Source organism: Festucalex cinctus, chromosome 5 (genome assembly GCF_051991245.1).
Source record: "Festucalex cinctus isolate MCC-2025b chromosome 5, RoL_Fcin_1.0, whole genome shotgun sequence".
NCBI lineage: Eukaryota > Metazoa > Chordata > Actinopteri > Syngnathiformes > Syngnathidae > Festucalex > Festucalex cinctus.
Window position 1 is genome coordinate 23021904 of NC_135415.1, and position 20364 is coordinate 23042267.

The window sequence follows — 20364 nt, forward strand, 5'->3', positions numbered from 1 at the left end:
AGAGCTTGATCAAGGTAGTGCATATCACCTTATCTAAGGTGTAATACTATTTACTACTTGAGGCTATAATGAGACACTATATTTAGGTAAGTCATTGATGTGCAGTATAAAAACATGCTTGTGTCATATTTTCATTTCCTCGTTGCGTGCCTGTCATCACAACATCTGAGCGCTCTGGCTGCATTTGAAGCTGACTGCGTCCTGTCCTTGCAGTGAGACCACACAGTGACGCGTGTAGCATGGCAAGGTCTTTGAGGAGATGACAAATGTAAAGTGTGAGTGTGTTATATTAGAGGACTGACATTTGTTCTTCTTTCAAGGCCTTTCTTTAGTGACTCAAGCAGTGTGAACCACAGACCAGTCCCTGGAGCCTCAGTGGTTGCTTTCCAGTGTTAAAACACAGCTCTGACTCTTAGCTCACACTGTCTGTAAGACTTTGTGTGTTTTGGAAATCGTTGGGGCTACATCAACGATTCACTACTATTTTGCCATGTCCCCTTTTATTACATTCTGTTTCAAATGGATTTCTTCAAAGGTCTACTTGGTGTCCGCCCAAACAGTGCTCCAGCTTTATACAGAAATTAATGCAGTGTTTTTGTTGAATGTGGAATAAGTCCCCCTGAAGTCGTGCACTTTGGAATTCTAATGAAATTGCTTGAAACTTTAAAGGTTGGAACACTCTTAGGAGTGACATCAATGTATTCCTGGTGGAGTTAACTTCAATGTCCGCCTCCCAGTACTGAGGAATCGGGTTCGAGTCCAGGCTCCGGCCTTCCTGGGTGGAGTTTGCATGCCCCGTGCCCGCGTGGGTCTTCTCCGGGCACTCCGGTCTCCTCCCACATTCCAAAGACATGCATGGCAGGTTAATTGGGCGCTCCGAATTGTCCCTAGGTGTGCTTGTGAGTGTGGATGGTTGTTTGTCTCTGTATGCCCTGCGATTGGCTGGCAACCAGTCCAGGGTGTACCCCGGCTACTGCCCAAAGTCAGCTGAGATAGGCTCCAGCAGCCCCCGCGACCCTTGTGAGGAATTAGCGGTCAAGAAAATGGATGGATGGATGGATTAACTACAAATATATTTTTCTTTTCATTTGGCCTTTTTTGATTGAGGTTTTGTGATGCCACCATAGATCTGTGTTGCAAAAAGGAAAATGTGGGTTATAACCACAGAGCTAGAAACTGATAGTCACATATTGACACCAATACTCGCCTAAGTCATTTTTTTCAGATTTTTCAGGAAACACAAAAATCGAACCATTTTCATCACAAGGAGATGATTTAGGCAAACAGATGACTTTAGGCAGTTATTTTATGAAAGTGGAATGCACGTGTCTGTCAGGGCTGCTCAGTACAATATAGCTAGAGAGATAATGGGCGAGCTAAAGAACCTCAGATACACTACCACTCGAGTGATGTAAACAAAAATGGAGCAATTAAGATACTGCATTCCCGCTGCGTGTGTATAAGGAGAGCCACGGTCACTAATGTAGCAATTTATTGAACGGGACAAACTCAACTCCAGCTCGCAAAATTGTAAATGCAAACAAGTCAGAAGTCAGTCAGCATCCCGGAACCGATTGTGTTCCATTTCAGATGTTCAACTGTACTATGAATTTGGATCCTTCTCATACTGACTTGGGATGTTCAGCTATGGCTTTTTCAATGGCATCTGCTTTTTTATACATGCCTGGTTTTAAGGGTATAATTGCTGTGGTGTCTCAAAAGCAGCTCTGTGGCTGTTTTTCTGGGAACAAAAGACGACTTTGCACTCAACGCATTTGCCATCCAGCAATCGGTTTGTCTTTCATCGCTAGCGACCACGCCCTTTTGCTTTATTCTGAAAGAGCCAGCAATTCACGCCAGTTAGTCGTCATTGTGTCTAACCAGGCTTCCTTCGCCAATCCCACTGTGCCTCCAAACCGAGTGGGTTTGCTTTTGTGTGGACTCGGAGGATCTCACATGGTAGTGATTGGGGTTTGTTTTGTGAGGCGATGTGGAGGGTATGACCGCACAGCTCCATCGTCAGCATGGCAATGACTCGCCAAGTGGCATTCCAACAATTCTACTTGTCTCGCTTTCCAGTCCCCATGATCCACTTTTGTCTCCAGAAACATCCACAAAGTCCACTCTTTGTGGTGGGCTTGTTACTGCGGTCCGTTGAAGTCATAAAACGTTGTAGCAAAATGTGAGGCCCCTGTTGTCAAATTGCCTTTTCTAAACAAGTCTATTACTTTAATGTGGTGCAAGAGAAAATGGTTACATCAGGGAAACCAAACCTCTTCAAACCGAAGCCAAAATGTTGTTTAGGAATCATTTGACCAACTGAATACTGCACTATTTCTTGCTTTGATTCCAGCTTTTAGTAAAATGCATAATTGTATGAATGAAACCAACATTTAAAAAAATATCCCACCACAAAAAGCAGAGTCCAAAAGGCTCTTTAGTTAACATTTTTATCTCATCAGTGTAGTATTTCCGTCTTTGGTCCAACATCACCACGTCAGCCTTTTTCACAGTCAAGAATCATTTGAGTTTATTGGTGTTGTTTTATCTCTGTGTGTGTGCGCGTGGGGGGGGGGGGGGGGGGGGGGGGGGGGGTTTGTATGTGTGTGTGATGAGGCTCCTTCTGAAAAATGCTTGTAAAACACTGAGGTCCTTTGTAACAACGAATGCTCACATCTAAAAGTCCTCCTCATCTGCTGTCCATACATTCTTACCTCCTGGAATGGCGTTTTTTTTTCTTTTTTTTTTAATTAAAGCAACATACCCGCTCATGTCTTGCAACAAGAAACAATGCCAACGGAGTCGTCCTCATCTTTGATGGTATATATCTTAGGGATTGTAGCTGTAGGTCAAAAGTGGCAATAACCAACCATCCATAATGTTATTTCGACTTCCACAGAAATTGTTGTGTCAACTTGCCACCAAAGATGACGAATCGCCATTCACTTATTTGCTCAAACATTTCGATGTGTCGCCAACAGAGTACCATCTCCAAGTCCTCAGAAAGGTATTGACTCATCATTCATCATGGTGGCTTTTTTCATTGTGTGATCTATACAATAATGTTTTTCCTACTATTCAGGTGGTGACACGGTTGCAGGAAGTCATCCGAAAAAGCTGCAATTCATTGGCAGTCATAAATGAGAGGTGAAGCAAAATAGTTAGACCCTAACTAAGTCAATTCTAAGAATTGTTTCTAAATATACAGATGTTTCAAGATAATTCTTGGATAGCTGATGACCAGACCTGCTAGTTTAGTGCATCGCCTGTAACCCTGCTTTTCCTTCATTCTGTACATACACTTAATGAAAACCTTTGTGCGCTGCAGGTGTTCATGTGATAGGATTGTGGCAACATGCGAGGCTTGCGTTCCCCTGATTACCTGCCCTGAGGTTGCTCCTCTCATTGGAGACTTGCTGCAGCAGCCACTCACATGTCCACAAGCAGCTCTCACCAATGACTTCCTAGATGCTGTAAACTCTGCCTATACCAGGTAGTCTGCATTCATATTTAGAATACAGACTGCACTTTTTTTTTTTTTTACACTTTTTATTGGTTGTGTATAATGATCATTGTTAGTCATCACAAGACGTTCTCATGTTTACGACTTAATGCACATATTTGTTCTCTACTCTTATAAAAATGAAAGTTTTTTTTCCATAATATGACTCATATTTTCTTTTTGCTTCATCTTCATTCGTCTTTTTTTCTTGTAAATTTGTGATTATTTCTACGATTAATATTTTTAGTCACCTCAAATAACTTTTTTTCACAAAAAATTTGGCTTTATTCTGTTATATTTTTCAGTTTTTATCATTTTAACTTTATTCATATACAAAAATTATGACTTTACGAGTATGTTCTTACTCCTCTGACATATTTAGTCATATTCTTACTTTCATATGATAAAAAAAACACCATATTAAAAACATCTTATCAAATAAAAAAATATTCATTGACTTTAATCCCCTCTTAAAACTATGCAAATTATTTAGACTCTTTATTCATAAAGTTACAACTTAAGGCTCTTAAAATGTCACCTTAAAACCTAAACCAAAAATTGTGACCTTTCCTATTTCTACTGTTTTGTGACTCTCTTAATCAGTTGTTTTTTTTAATCAGCGTTTGGGCTCGGCCTCTTATTCCTCCCTGAATTGTAATACTTCCACTTAACATAGTTCAAGTTCCTTTGGCAACAATGCTTGGCACATGTTACTTTTCATTTTCCTCCTATTCTTCTAGGAGCAATCAATGTTAAGTGCGTTGTGTATATCAGGACACAAATCAAAGGCTCTAATTTCTTAGTTTGACTCTATGATTGCGTTGTTTTAGAAAGTATCCAAAGCTGAGCCTCAACATCTGGCTCGCAGATGTTTTCCCTTCCAGTGTGATGTGACATAATAGATATGACTTGATTTTTCGCAGTGGTTGCTTGTCACTGGAGGAGCGGGCTGTCGTGGCCCTGTGGTATCACAGCCTGCCCAGCCTGGAGGAGGCGCTGCTCGGTCTGCTGGAGTCAACCGTCTTCGCTGACACGCCGCTGTCACCGCAGCAGCTCGAGCGGCAAATGGCGCCATCACTGCTGGTTGGTTTGCTACACGATACTGTTAAATGGGACAGTTGCCATTTTAGATTTCCCTTTCCATTTTTTTTTTTTTTTTTTTTTTTTTAATAATTGACTGTTTTCCTTTGCCATTGTTGTATTAGTCCACCATGTGCCTCACATCATTTGGCCAGCTCTAAACTGCGTCTCACATCATTTGGCGTGCACCACACAGTCTTTATTGTGCGGGTTAAATCGCTCGAGTCCCCGCAGCCCCCCACTCCTCCTCGTTTCACAGAGCGTAAACTCACGCCCCGGTTTGTAGAGCGGCAAATTCATTGATCATATGATGATGATTAAGGTAATGGAGAAATTAGTGTTGCGAGAAAAAGTACAAGCTTGTCCTACATAAAAAGCGTCTCAATCATGTTTGTACAAATTCTTGGTTGCAGCACACTCTAAACTACAAAGGTGTATTAGGGAAGCAGTAAAAATACCAAAAAAACCTGTCAAAATACTGGGGAAAAATTTGAAAAGTTACAATTTTAATTTTGGAATTCCTACACAAACAAATACGGCCATCTGAGATCAACAGTCACTTGGATTCTTCTATTTTTGCCATTATTTATTAATTTATTATTTATTTATTCACTGAACACTGTGCACTTTTCCATTCTTAAAATACTATAACATGGTTAAAAATATTTAGATTTTTACTCCACCAAATCAAGTGTTCTTAAATTTTTGACTTCTTGTTGCAATATTTTTACTATTTTTGTCTAAAAATGTTTTTCACATGACTACCCTTTCAAATATTTTCTTTTTTCATAGCTGTAATTGAAATATTATCTGAATCTCATTAAAAACATGGACTTATTTTTTTGTGTGCATAAAATTAGAACTTTATTCTTATATTGCGACTCATATATTATTTTTCTCCTTGTGAAACAATTTTTTTTAATATTATGTAAAATTATTTTTTTTCCCTGTAAAATTCTGACTTTATTCTCAATATATTTTGAATGTATTCTAGTATTACGTGCACTCAGACTTTGTTTAATGGTCCGACTCTATCAAAGTTTTTTTATTCTCTTTTTCTAGTCTCACTTTTTCCTGGTAAAATAACCACATATTTATCATATTTCAATATTATTTATGACTTTATTGTTGTAGAGTTAAAAAAAAACGCTGTGGTGAGAACGCTTCCTTAGAAAAGCTATTCTGATGGGAAACAATAATTTGGCAGCCATTTCGCATTGCTCAAGTTTTTGTTGGTTCTGTCACTGCTGTTTTCCAATATTGATGGTCCACTTGAGTCGTGTTGAACTGACTAACAATGCACACTTTTGCAGTTCCATGTTCTGTAGCCATAAAATAAGATCGATGACTAACATGGCGCTGAGAAATGTTGTATATCCGCCTGTTGATTACACTCGCGTTCGCCATCTCGTGTTCGCACGAGTTACCAATCAGGGCTGATGGAAACGAGTTTTACACATTTCTGTTTGTATAAGGGAGAGACTGAAACGGCAATCCGTTGTTTACGTTTATCTGAGATTTGTTTATGCTTTAATCCCTCTCTGATTTACCTCGTTTTTATCACCTTGCAACAAACACACGCACACACTTGCGTCTTTAGTGGACACACTTTGTTTATGATATGACATCTGGTGTAGTGTGTCTGTCGTTAAGAGGGTAGGAGGCAAACATTTAGGTTTCACTTTGCCTTAAGGTTGTTTGCGCACATGTGCATAGGCAAAAAAAAAAGAAAAGTAGACTGGCTTGTGTCTCTCTTCGCCTCGTTTTCAATCACGGCAGTCAAATGGGGAAACCTGACATTAAGGGCCGACATTCCTCGTTTGGGCTTGTGCCGCCACCTATCCCGACTCGAACCCAATAACAATAAACCCTCGCTTCCTTGTTTCCGACCGCTCAAGCAAAAGAACAAGAAAAGAAAACAGGATGTTTGTTGCGTGCCGTAATTGAGCGTCTTTCAAGTGTTAGCGGCAAGGTAATGGAGGCGGACCCTAGAAAGGCCCATCTGTTTTAAATAGCAGGAGCCGTGGCACAGGCTACATATTAGCGTGCAAAGCAAACTGCAAATACACACATTAGGGTCTTTGTTGCATGCGTATAGAAGGCAACACATTACTGCAGCCCACCCGAGCACTCAAGCTGTTCTGCTTGCAAGGGTCGTCGTTTTACCAGAAACATGGCAAGAATGTGTATGGTGGAGATGTAATAACATCAGGAAACCACTTGGTGCTGCTGTTTGCCCAAATCTGATAGCTAACCCACTTGGAGGATATTGATCGTCATTCACTTGTGAATTTGTAATTTTAACCCCCCCCCAATAATTTTCAAATACCACATGCCTGGCATAAGTTAGTAACATATATATTTTTTTCTCATGTTATGTTTTCTTGTATTATGAGTATTGTGTTTTTGACTTCATTTGTTAATATTTGAACTTTTTGCTCAATATATTTTATGTTACTGTGATTGGCTGACGACCAGTTCAGGGTGTACCCTGCCTACGACCCATAGCCAGCTGGGATAGGCTCCAGCACCCCCCACGACCCTTGTGAGGAGCAAGCGGTTCAGATACTGATTGGCTGGATGGATATTTTTTGTTAAATGGTGACATTTTCTTAAAGTTGTACTATATACGTAATATCGCAGATTATTTTGCATCTTGTAAATTACATCTTAATCAGGCCAAAAATGATGACCTTATCCTTGTTCTATATTCAAACTTTTAAGTCTAATCTTAGTCGAGTCTAGATAGCAGGATTTCATCTGCTATTTTTTTTTTCTTATGTTATGGCTTAATCTCTAAGATGGTTTTAATTCTCGTAATATTTTAACAATTAAACGTTTTTCCACGTAAAACCACTTTATTCATGTTTAAAAATATATATATCAATAGTTACTAAATATAGATTGATTTTTGGACCTTGTATATTGCTCGTTGACATGAGCAACTTAAATAACACCCAAACATAACTTATTTGCACCTAATGAGCAAGCGGTGCTTTAATCCGGTCGTTGTGTGAGAGTGTACAGTATAATAAATGTGTTGCGTATTAATGAAAATGTTGAAAATCACAATCAAACGCAGATCGAAACAAGATGGAGCAGTGCCGTACAGCTGTTAAGCGTTTGTGCTGGGGCGTTTTTAGAATGTGTTAAATGTAAAACACATGAAGCGCTTACCATAGGTGTGGAAATGAAAAATAAACTGGAGTTGGAGGCAAAAAATGGACCTGGAGGGACATCTAGTGGTGAAGTGGTTACAATCTGCTTGTTTGTGTTTTCCAGCCGAAGGCCTGTGCTCAACACTGCTCCATCTTCTTGGTGGTGAATGACATCTTCAGGTGAGTCACACAGGTGTCAATTGTTGTGGTGCTGTGACTTGTAGTGATATTCATCTCCTTGTTTTGGATTGACCGATGTGTATGCGTTTGACAGGTCCATCCTCAAGAATCACGAGGCTCGCCCGTGTATTAGGGATCTCATTCAAAGCTTTACCAGCTGCTTCTATAGGGAACTGACACTGTTACATACACAGGTGCTGTATACCTCATACAATGTGTTCTTAAAATGATTTCATTCAAGTTTTGTCATTGGTTGAGCGCGGACCATCTGCTCAGACTGGCGTGGATGAATGTAAAATTGCAAATTGCTTCCTTTTTTTTTTTTTTTTTTACTTTGCAATAGTCTGCGTTTATCTTTCAAAATTATATATATTTTTTTCTTGTAGTATAATTACTTCTAAAATTCTGAACATATTCTTGTAATATTTTGACCTAATTGCCAGGAAATAAAATCATGCTTTTATCTAGTGAAGTAAAAACTTACCTTTAAATATTTGGAATGCCACCTGACATAAATTGGTGAATGGAAATGGCACTCATATTGCTTCCTCAATTTTTCTTGTCACAATGTTTATATATATATATTTTTTTTTTAACCATTATTTAACCAGGCTAGTCCCGTTGAGATTAAAAACCTTTTTCAAGGGAGTCCTGGCCAAGAGGCAGCAAAACAGTTTACATTACAGTTACAAATAAAAGTTTCACTTACAATCACATACAAATTATCTAAAAGTTACTTTTGTAATATTAATAATAATATAATATTATAATATGAATATTTAAACCATACTAAAAACATGTTCCTTATACGTAACTTGGACTTCCTTCTTAAAGAGGAGCAAAAGATTGTAAACACTAGATGGCAGTGTCAGCCTACTCACCAGATGTCATTTTGATGGCGGCTGTCACCCTGCACAAGAAAAGCTAACCTATTACACGCTACATTAGAACACACTCACCAGCCGGTGTGTCACTGCTACACAACGTCACCATCACATTTGTCATTGGCAGAGTGACACCTCATTCATTTTTTTTTTTTGTATGTCACTTCAGATCCCTTTGAAGGTCTTCTTCCCTCACTCACCCCCAAATCTGCTGCTTCCGCTCTTGACTCAGCCTCCAGGTCAGTGTGCGTGTGCGTGCATGTGTGTAATCATTCAATGCACAATGTAACTATTGTCTGAACAAGAAGCGGCTTCCTGCTACACATTGAATGAACTTTTTGTTCGGCCAATCAATACTAGTTAATGACAGTGGCGATTGCTCTCACACGATGTGCGGCCAGTGTCACCCGTCACCTATTAAAAGTATTAAGCTGCCGGGTGCAAGCTGCTTCGTTATAAGCAACCTCCTGAGCGCTCATCGATCAAAACGTTAGGTACACCTGCACGATCAATACGAAAGCTGTAATTCTAATATTGCTTGTTTGACTCTGTCGGACACACACGTGCAAAATGAGAACAACGGCGAGGAGCTGCTGTTGGCCACAGCTCACGCTCACATTTTCGCATGCAGACTAACCGACTTCAGCGCTTCGCTTCCACTGGCTAGGCCACACCTCTTAAAGGCACAATCCAACAACAAATACTACACGGAGTTCCCGCAGAGCCTTAAAAAGTCTTATAAAGAATTATTGATCAATGAATCTCGATTGGCGTTAAAATCTTGTGTCAATCTTTCACATGTTTTAGAATATATAACACATGACAAGTTGGATTGTAAAATTAAGTGCCTGACCAATTAATCGGCTAATATTAGTGTTTTTAAAATCTGCATTTTTTTTTTAACACATTAACACTGTATATTTTTCTTTGTGTTGTAAAGGTAAACAAATACTAAACATACTAAACAACAAAATACTATATAACAGTTAAATGCTCTTCCTGTAATAGACAATTATTATTTTTTTCATTATATTTTTTGTTATTAATTGGCTGAATAATCGGTTATTGGAATCTCAAAATACATTAACAATCTTTAAAAACAAAAAAACAAAAAACAAAAAAAAAACAAATGGCCATTATGGTAAAACAAGATTGTTTATATTTTATGTATTTATGTATTTATTTATTTCATGTTTAATACAATACATTGCTATTTTTCATTATTAACTTGAAATAAGATGTTTTTTATTGGGCTCAATGGGAAAAAAAAAAATTGCTACACAAGTTTAAAAAAAAGTTCCAAGTAGTAGTTGTGTTTTCATTTGGACTGAGTTGAACAGTGTGGTGAACTGCACTCATGTCTGTACTTCATCCTATTGGGTATGTAAAAGGTCATCATATTGTATATATATATTTGTCTCCAATGTTGTCAGTGTGAACATGTCTGGTCGTGCTTATCAATGTGTGCCCACACCTGGCCTGCATGTGTACAGGAAGGCTTGACATGAATGGCGCCATTAAGAGAACGCTGGAGCGCAGCCAGAACTCAGAGTTAATGATTACGACTTATTTTGGTGTGTGCGTGCGTGTGTGCAAGAAAAGGTCATACTTCACAGCAGCCTGAATGGAAATGAGAAGTGGGACAAGCTGAACTCTTGACGGTTTTTAATCCTTATTTGCTGCTCACTGAAAAGTTGCCTTTGCATTGTTAAAACGCGGCCCGAGGGTTCAACCAAGTACTGCATTGTATACCAACCTGACACTTACACTACTACCTTTTGCTAGTACATCACGTATACCGTCACAGTTTTGAGGATTTATGAAAATATGTAAAAAGAAGAAAATTGCTCACTTCTTGTAAGTCGTAACCAGCATTCTGATACACAGCACGTCAAGCACAAATCATTCTAAGTTACCTGTCTTGTAGAATTTTGCTTTAAGTAAACAACTTTATGTTGACCAGATTGTTAGGTTGTCATTTACCAGTCAATATTGCCCAAAAAGAAAGGTGGCAATTTTGTTTAAATAAATAAATAAATAAAAAAGCATAGAGTAAGCTATTAAAACTATGATGTTGAATGCAATGCAATGGAAAATTTGAACACACCAAAGAACGGAAAGTTATTTTAGAGCCCTGACAATTACCTGCTAAATTACATGCTGTATCTTTGTAAGGACAAAATTGTTACTCAAGTTCTTGTTGTTGGGCATCATTAAAATCTACTTAAAAAGTGTGAATTTTCCTCAACTGGAAAGTCGGTCTTTTGTTTGTCGAGAGGAGCTTTTAAATTGGGGACATTTTGCCCGAGTACAGCTCGCTAGATTGCACCATTTGCAGCTGGTAATTGAGTGTAAAAAGTGCAGATTTTGAGTGTTGTGTATGTGCGTGTGTGCACCGATGTGTTCTTTTGCAGAGGCGTCTGGGGAGGTTCGCAGACGTCACCTGAATTGGCTCAGCGACTCATTACGGAGACTGACAGAGGAGGAAGAGGCGGCAGGTGGCAGCGCTGGGTTAGACTCACTCACTCACTCACTCTCTCTCTCTCTCTCTCTCTCTCTCTCTCTCTCTCTCTCTACTTAGCTAGCTAGCTCGCTAGATGCTACTAGCTAGCTAATCATTCTTTCCGATGCTACTTAGCTAGCTCGCTCGCTAGATGCTACTTAGCTAGTTAGTCATCCATATCCAACCCCAAAATAATGTCATATTAACTTGCAATTGCGATATTGAGGAAATATCACAATTCGATTTTTCATAATTGTTCCTATCTAATGTAATGTCATCTCTCTAGTGGGTGTGTTGGTGTGGTGTTTGAGGCCTGGTACCTGCTGGTTCAGTGCTCGCACTGGGTGCATGAGGCCCTCCTGTTGCTGGCCACCAGCGAGTCCCAAGACTGCCGCCCCTTGCTGTGGCTGCTGACCTTTTACCACCACCCCACCAACAGGGGGCACCACAGGAATCAACAACTGGTGAGGCTGTCTTCAAACATTTGCTGATGTCTAACTCGAAAAGTCTGCAAGTCTTTCTTTTTGGTAAAATTATGACTTTAATGTTGTAAATGTATGAATAATCCTGACAATATGCAACTTTTTCTCTATAAATAGACTTTTTGCAAGAATAAATAATGACGGTACCCTCAAAAATATAGAACTTGTGTCCTGTGAAATTATAATTTTAATCCTGTAGTATCTTTTTGTTATCTCAAAAATGTACCCCAGCAATACTCTTAATCCGGCACCCATGGATTTGCATATTCATTTTTTTTCTTTAACTTTATTTTTATTTACTATTTTAATATTTCAGTTTTTATTTTTTTTTATTTTTGTAGAATAAATATATTAAAAGTTTATCACTGTTTTTATTTGAAAATTACTATTTTTTCCTCAATTTTGTCAGTAGCGGTGGATTTAAAAAAAAAAAAATGCGGGTTTGCATGACTTTTTTTTTTTCTTCTTGAAAACATCAATATCAAATGTACAATTATGGCTTTAATCTAAAAAATATCTCCTAAAACAATTTGTGAAATTCCACTCAGCTACATTGTCTTGAAAGTATATATATATATATATATATATATAAAATGTCACGAAATACTTAAGCATTCAATTGCAACAGCAAAGCATTTGTCGTTGAACGAGACCAGACATGCGCCGTGTCTGAAAAGCAAACAGGCTGAAGGAAGAGACACATTAAAAAGTAAATAATGGATGACCGCCATCCTTGGGAGGACGACGACGACGACTTATCGATTCCTCCCGTTGGGCCTCCTCCTCTCATAATGGAGGAGACGCGCCGTCGTCTGTGGCCTTGTATTGATCATCTGCTTTGTATCGGCAGGTGTGCGTCCAGCGAGTCTGGGAGCAGGTGCGCAACTTATTCTCAGCGCCTCACCATCATCCCAATCCCGACGAGCTGTTCCGCGGCCTCTCGTCGAGTGCTCGGCGACCGTCGCCGTCGTTGATCACCGGCCTGGTGGTCAACTGCGCCGTTTTTTCCCGCCAGCCGCATGACGTCTGCGCGAGCGTCATACGCACGGTGAGATGGCCGTGCCATTTGTGTGCCTCCATGTGACAATAACAAGCAAGCTGTCGAATGAGTTTGCATATATAATTAGGCGTGTGCGTGCACGGCAGCAGGTGGAGGCTGCGTCCGCTCCGCTCAGCGAAGCGTCGCGCGTCCTGAGCCTGCTGGAGCGTCGGCTGGGCACGGGAAGCGACGGCGGCCCCTCGTCCGGTGACCCCCACCCGGCCTCTGTCAGGATCCGTCAGCTTCAGAACGCGCTCGCCGCCGCGACGCAGCTGGACCTCGCTCATGCGGGACACGCCCACCATTCACACTCGCCCAGGTGAGGCCTCACACACGCCGGATGCACTCCGGTGAGTTCGGCGTCAGTTCAGGGTCTGCTTCATGAGCGACGTTCGCGTCGTTAATGAAGGCCACGCTCAAGTTGAAATAACACAAACAGCATACAAGGACAGTGGAGCAGTCAGCTTGCAATGAAATGAATACGTCAGACTTCAGATTGAGTAGAAGCTCGTGCAGTACATCACAGCATGTCAAACCAAAAACAAACAAATGATGTAACAAAACGAACAAACTTGTTTTCTTGTAAATTGCAACTTTTTTCTGTGGTGAAAAACTTAACGCATAATTGCGCCTTTTTTTTAGTCACTTTTTTTCTTGCAATATTCTGTTAATACAACTTTAGCATAACGTTTCTATTATAGTATTTTTTTTCTCATACTTGGTTGATATTCAAATATTTTTTTTTTTATCATTTTTCATACAATTTTTTTAAATGATTTCTTAAATTGCAATATTGGAACTTACTCAAAAAAGTTGTAAAGTTACAAGAAAACATGTAATACTGAACACAAATACCCAATTCTCTAATGCGACCGTGTATTAAATGTAATGTATTCCTCTCTGTCTAACTTGGTGAACAGTCATTTGTTGAAAATAGGCTCTATTATTATTATTATTATTGTTATTGTATCCTGATCCTGTCTGTGCTTCCCACGTTCTTATTTACATTGCACTGTATCTCTTACATGAAGTCATGTGTTATGTATGAAAACGCCTGAACGGATTTCCAGTCTAAACTCTTCACAGCCTAATAGGAGCTTCAGACTAAACACAGCACAAAACACACGATCACGTTTTTTGCTCCCATATTTATTTCAGCTGTTAAAAATAAATAAATAACAGTGACATTTCTGTGCGAAACCACACAAGAGAAGAGACTTTTAAAGAAGCGTCCATTATTCAAAGTTTACCACCTCCCCACCAATGTTCCTTTTTTTCCCTTTGAAACATTTCCTGTCTAGTTAGCAGCCTCGGCCGCACCATCGGACCGCTGCAGCGCATTCCGAGTGGTCGCCACAAGTGCTCCGCCCCCACACGACCTCCTGTCATCTGCTCGTCTGTTGTCAGCACCCTTGGAGAAAAAGGCAGAAAGAAGGATGCACATGATGGAACCGGAATTACAAGGAACCTCTCACAAGCAGGGTACAGGACTTAATTCTACCCTCATATAAGCATTATGCCTAAAAATATTAAATATTCTTAAATGATCAGGTTCACAGTAAGTCATCATTGCAACTCAATAAAAAATAGTTGATTTATGCTGACAAACAACAAACATTATTCTAAGTTTGGTAACCGCCAAGCAAAAGGCATTTCTGTAAAATAAAATTACAGAAATAAGGACTGCAAAAGTAATTTCTAAAAACTAAAATGCACAATGCTGAAAAAGAGACGACCATTGATTGACCCGACTGTTGTTGGTGTGAGCGGACTGGACGCCTGTTCCTGCTGAACTGAGCCAGTGGTTGTGTAGGACTGATTATCAGCTCAGTAGGCACAGGAGGCCGAGCCCATTTCTTGCTATCAATATTCTACATTTTATGATCCGATTCATGTCTGGGGGTCCTTCCGGCTGTTACCGGATCATTGCAGCGTACCAAAGGTGAAGCGGACTCTTTTTAAAGACCTCCTAAACACACTCTCAGCTAAAATATATTAAAAAAAAGAAGTCATAAACCTTCCAAATGTCATAAATAAGAAACTTAAAGGCCATAAATCCATCGACTGCTTTTCCGCTATCAACAATTTGATTGCGCAGACCAAGAGACGCCTTTCTGGTCTTGCGATGAGGCGGGCGCTATTAGGCTGCCATAAATCACGGGGGCTTCTACAGTCTACATGTGGCCGCTGATGGCTGTCATCTGGCCATTGCTCTCTTTAACTGCCATTAGTCTTTTAATAGGCCCTAAATATAGGTGGACTGATGACACGCTCGACACGGACCTCATTTCTAATTCACACATCCGTCTCTTGAACGTACTGTACTATATATGGACGCCTTCATCAACGTGTCCGTCAGTCAGGAGTTGGGCTGACTAAGCTCGCGTGCGTCTTCCAACTCGCTGTTCTTCGGTCTTGTGGACAATGTTCTCCTCAGGTGCAGAACTTAGCCACTGTGAACAAAGAGGAAATCAATCACTGTTCACCAATCAGCTAAGCTCTGTGCCTGGCTGGAGACAACACGCACCAAGACCCCCGCTTGCCTAATCATGACCAACTCCTCACACTCTCCCGGCTAATCACGTCATCTTCGGTTTTAACGTGTGTGGTTGCCATGGTGGCCGGTCCGGTCAGGGCTGTGTGGTAATCCCTGGCAATGTGATTTTTATCATAAGTCACAAATCAGCACGCCAGGAACCCCCGCAGCCCTGACACAATCTTCTATCTCGCCCTAAAAATCAAAACTTTCCTCGTCCAATGCGAAGATCTTCCCTTTCGTTGGCCACGCTCGGCTAACCCGCCGATATGCCCCTCATTAAGCGGATCAAGAGGGATTCGAAAGGCATGCGGCGCTCGGAGGGAATGTTGGGACGGGGGAGACCACCCGTCTTTCCTTTTAAAGGCTTTGAAGGAGAAGGACGGACATGTTTTAAGTCTGATCTCAACAAGCAGCACTTGAAGAAAGAAGAAGAAGAAAAAAAAGAGCAGAGTTGTAAAAACAACAACAAAAAAACATTCACGCAGCCAGCGAGTAGATTCATCCATCATCTTAATTGGCCAGAGGTCTGGAGCAGGCAGCTCCACTTTTGTTTACACAAGCTTGTAGAGTCGGTTTGGTGGGAGGGCCTCTTTTGGGAGCTTTGTGTATTTATCGCATAGCCTCCAAAATGGCTGCTAGCATGTCTCCACACTATGTGGGGAGTTATCCACAAACTGACATGAACGAGGTTCCCCATAGGCAGGGGCCAGGTAACGCTTTCAAGGTAGGTCACACTTTCACATACGTACTGCTAAAACTTGCAGGAACTAAATAGACTAATTGTGGGAATGCTTAGCATATGTTATTGTGATTTTTATTCTCCACACTTTTTTGCTGCCTAACAACTCCCACATAACACTTCCAATTTACATTGTTCAAATTTCAACTAGCTTAAAAAATTTACACCTCCTGGGGTATATATCGTCTGATTCCACATTACTTACAGTATTTGCACAATTTAAGATTTAATATCAACTTTTCCCCATCATTTTTAATGGGACAGTCCTTCAACTTTTTCTAAGTATCACTTTCCACTCCAACTTTCATATATATAACTTATCATCATTACCAGGTGTCTGATACTGCTCGGTAGCACAGTTAGTAAAGCGCATTGTCCAGTAACCAGGAAGTTATAATTTCATAATTCATCTTTCAATGTGCTTTCAGTATTCCCACGCAATTTCTCCAGAAATTGCACTTAGTCTAGTTTACTTTACAGACTTCACTGTGCATATGAGGGAAATGACGTTTTATCAAGGTAGGAAAAAAAAAAAAGTTTCAGATCTTTGAGTCCAGCTGATGAAAAATGAGAGCAAAAAAAAAAAAAAAATGTTGCGTTTAAATTTTTGTTGTATGATGATTAGAGAGCAGGTACGAACCAACAAATGTCACACGTGTGTCCAAGAGATTTATCAGGATACAGCCCAGATGCGCAAAAAGCCTCTCACATCCTGAGCATCAACCTGTCGAGTCTAGCGTACGTGCGGTAAAAGATAAAAGCAGTCTTGTGGCGGTGACCGACGTGAAATAGGATTTTGAGCGGGAAATCAGTCACTCAGGTTAATGTGGACCTGTGCTGAAAGCGGCACATCAAGGTCATCCTCACACAAGATTCTTAAATCAAAATGTCTTCCCTCTAGGAAACAAGTTTGCTACTTTCAGTGGGGCAAAAGTATTTGGACAATTTTCATAATAGTCAACTGACCAAATAATTCCGAACTAGATACAACTCCATACTAGTGATTGACATCAGTGTCGAGACGAAGACCTCGCTTACCTGTCAGAGCACCATCTCCTCCACCACCCTGCGTGCCGATTGGTCCATTTCCTCGGCGACCAATGAAAGGCAGCGACGAGCCATTGCTTGCTGCTCGGCGTCCTCCTGAAGCATCAACTCGCCGTACAGATACACGCCCATAGCCTACAGTTGTGCAAACGCGTCCAGTTTGATTGTACAACTGCACTTCAGTTGACATGTCGTGCATCCTTACTTGATCACGAAGTAGGAAGTGCTCCACGTCGCTGTAAGCGGGGGCGTACCTGTGTTTGACCACCAGCTCGCACCAGCGATGTCGCACCTGGAAGTCACAACAAAATGTCACGTTCAAAAATTGTGATAAAAAGAACACACTTGTGTACTTTTTCTGCCCGCTTAAGTCTAATTTACATACATGTACGACGGCGTATTAGGGCCACGTACAGGCAAATTTGCCACTTTATTAACTGGCTTAACCACTTTTTTTTTTCTCGCCGCGCGGCTGTTTGTGTCGGCAGGAAGGAGACGCGTGTCACGCTACACAAGTCACAGTTTGCAAAATGTCTACGGAGGAAGCGCTCCTTAAAATTTACTTTTCCTTCGGGTTTTCAAACAAGGAGATATTAATTGCTTTAGCAGAGATTAACAATATCATAGTTGCCAGTTTATAAAGTGGCAAATTTGCCACTTTTTTTCTCGTCATATTTCCCCTGCCCCCTAAAAAAAAAAAAAAATTGTACGTGGCCCTAATACGCCGTCGTATACATGCAAATATCTATTTAGGTGGTAAAAACAAGTCCAAAAGTCCGAAAAACACGCAAGTGAAGTTGCGAGGCGAAAGCGTTCAGCTTCCTCGCCTGGCAGGCGGCCACCAAAACATTTTAAACGGATCTGATGGCTCATCTGTGCCGGCTGAAGGCGCGAGAGTGTATTTTGGCTCCGGTCCTGACTCGCCGCAGTCCAGAAGCATCTTCAAAAATCAGCTCGACGTCCGACCTTGACGAGCGCGCGCGTGTGACCTCGTCAAGGTCGGACGTCGACCTGATTTTTGAAGATGCTCCTGGAGAAGGCGTGATTGAATGAATGTTGATGCTTGACCACTCGTGAACAACGCGAGGCACTTTGGAGGACAAACACTCTCCCATTTGGAAAGTGGAAAAAGTGCAACCGAATATAAATGATGGGCGCTAGAATGGATTAAAACTCAATTTGATATAAGTATGATCAAATCAACTACAAGTTATGTCACCTCACGAGAAACGTCCGCTTTGCCGCAAACCTTTGCAATGTTAAATTGTTAATTGTTGTTTCCAAGAATAACGTAGGCGCTCCGTTGCCATGGTAACATAGCGAGCCTGACAAATTGCGCAGGTGCGAAGGCGTGGGCAGCCAAGGCACACGTCGTTTCCCCGCACGACTGGCGTTTGGAAACCTGCTCGCGCAAACCGCCCCCCAGCTGTTGCCTTGGCCGGGTTACATTCCTGGGGAGAGCCCTGGGGCACAGCAGCTGCATGGAGTTCACACTCTTTTTTTGTTTGTTTTTTTGTTTCCTTTTTCAAATCTGACTCCTTCCTCTGTGAGGGCCCCTCTCGCTCTGATAGTGACATTCCTCCATTTATGGGTACAACCCCCCAACCCCGCCCCTCGCAACTGACACTACCTTACTTATAGTGTGAAGGATCACGCAACACACATACACACCTCTATATAGGGCTGTACGATTAATCAAAATTCAATTACAATTTCAGTTATTACGCTACACAACTAGACTAATTGCATTTTTTTGTCACCCTGTATTACCAGATTTTCAAAACATACAAAGCTCCACTAACAAAGGTCAATACAATGGCTTTTAAATAAAATAACTGTATATTGCTTTTCATAAAACCCAAAGACGCCTTGAGTGACGACTACACAATACGACTTCCACATCAACAGAATCATCACATCATTTGACGTCATGACATATGGTGATATCAGTCATAGTAAAGGTAATTACAGCCAACTAGTGGTACCACCTGTTAGTTTTTGCTCCTGAGGCGGGAAAAAATGAATAGCAATTAATTGCGTCTATTGGAGTCAGGTAGTGGTTGGGTGGGGGGGTGGGGGTGGGGGGGGGGGGGGATTGGGGAAATATAGTGTGCAGGCTAAAATGCAAATGCTAATCAGTAGTGCCTACTAACATGATAAAAACAAAAACAAAAAAACACCACCTGCTACATCCATCAAGATGAGTGATTGAGTTCATTGTAGCTACGCCATTTATAAACTCCATAGATTCTAAAAACAGATATATTCAATGCAATGTACGGATATGACCTTTGACACATATAGAGCAAAATAAATAAATAAATAAATCGGACATGTTTAACAAATACCAACATCAAATGCACATTCCGGTGCACACGTCACATGGGACTCGTACGAAGTGGGCCAAAGTCACGCGGAAGGTGTCATACATACGGATACATGCTCCACTCTCACTCACACTTACACGTATGTATATATATGCATGGTCACTCACATCATCCCACGGGCAGGTTAAATTTGCGGGCAGCCGCTCGCCGACATGGAGTGAAAAGTGAAGCTTTGCACGCCACGTTCACATCTCATGACCTAAAAACAGATGCCGAATGAGTGAACTTTTCCAGCACCTTCTCACTTCCAATCAAGCTGCTGTAAGTATTCATCCGCCCATCTACATTGCCCACTAAGATCGTAATTTAAAAGTACAATAAAGCAATTCATCTCAGTTTTCCATGCTCAAAAAGAAGCTTTTTATGAATTGCATTTGAAAGATAGAATAGCAAACGTTCCTCCTCATTTAGTAGACAATGTGAATGTGAATACAAGAGTTAACCTAAAAAAGTGAAAAAGGTCGTATGCTGCTTGTCTATTCTACAAACAATCATACACTTCAAAATGTACGATTTGAAGGTAAAATGGCCCCATTTGGTGGAACGGCTGCGCAATAATTACTTTCCATTTCCCCCAAGTGAAAAATGGGTCAACGGCTTTCCAGGTTTTCCACGACAACTCTGAGTCATGAAGAGCTTGAAAATACGACAACTGCACGAAATACAAATGCTTTGTGGGTCAAGTCCAGGCAACATGATGAAGATTGTAGCTGGAGGATCATCAGTCTTGTACAGAAAGGATGCGGAAGAATCAATGCAGAAGATGAACACACGGATGAGAAATGCACCTTGAGAAAGGTGTGTGTGTGTGTTTGCCTAAGTGT

At 40.8% G+C, this 20364-nt stretch overlaps 2 protein-coding genes across 9 annotated transcripts in view; one reads left to right on the forward strand and one right to left on the reverse strand.

Annotated features, from left to right (window-relative positions):
• The window catches only part of fancc (FA complementation group C), a 30201-nt gene that overhangs the window by 9254 nt on the left and 583 nt on the right, over positions 1-20364 (forward strand). Inside the window, exons 5-17 of one of the 4 annotated variants that reach the window (XM_077520773.1) lie at positions 2900-3007; positions 3083-3147; positions 3329-3493; positions 4426-4585; positions 7865-7920; positions 8015-8114; positions 8974-9043; positions 11219-11315; positions 11594-11771; positions 12640-12837; positions 12917-13147; positions 14130-14310; positions 20146-20338. In XM_077520773.1, coding sequence (XP_077376899.1) covers positions 2900-3007; positions 3083-3147; positions 3329-3493; positions 4426-4585; positions 7865-7920; positions 8015-8114; positions 8974-9043; positions 11219-11315; positions 11594-11771; positions 12640-12837; positions 12917-13039 — 1320 coding nt within the window. In that variant the 3' untranslated portion in view covers positions 13040-13147; positions 14130-14310; positions 20146-20338. Of the gene's footprint in view, positions 1-2899; positions 3008-3082; positions 3148-3328; positions 3494-4425; positions 4586-7864; positions 7921-8014; positions 8115-8973; positions 9044-11218; positions 11316-11593; positions 11772-12639; positions 12838-12916; positions 13148-14129; positions 14376-20145; positions 20339-20364 lie in introns of those variants that run through there. The other 3 variants (XM_077520768.1, XM_077520772.1, XM_077520771.1) reach the window with 3 other exon arrangements.
• aopep (aminopeptidase O (putative)) overlaps positions 13957-20364 on the reverse strand; it is a 76268-nt gene continuing 69860 nt past the window's right edge. The window contains exons 15-17 of one of the 5 annotated variants that reach the window (XR_013283463.1): positions 17408-17445; positions 17145-17288; positions 13957-14239 (exon numbers count right to left, since the gene is read on the reverse strand). Coding sequence is in view for 1 of the 5 variants with exons in the window: in XM_077520765.1 (XP_077376891.1) it covers positions 17148-17288; positions 17359-17445 (228 nt within the window). In the remaining 4 variants the exon portion in view is untranslated. Of the gene's footprint in view, positions 14240-17144; positions 17289-17358; positions 17446-19647; positions 19740-20364 lie in introns of those variants that run through there. The other 4 variants (XM_077520765.1, XR_013283462.1, XR_013283461.1 and 1 more) reach the window with 4 other exon arrangements.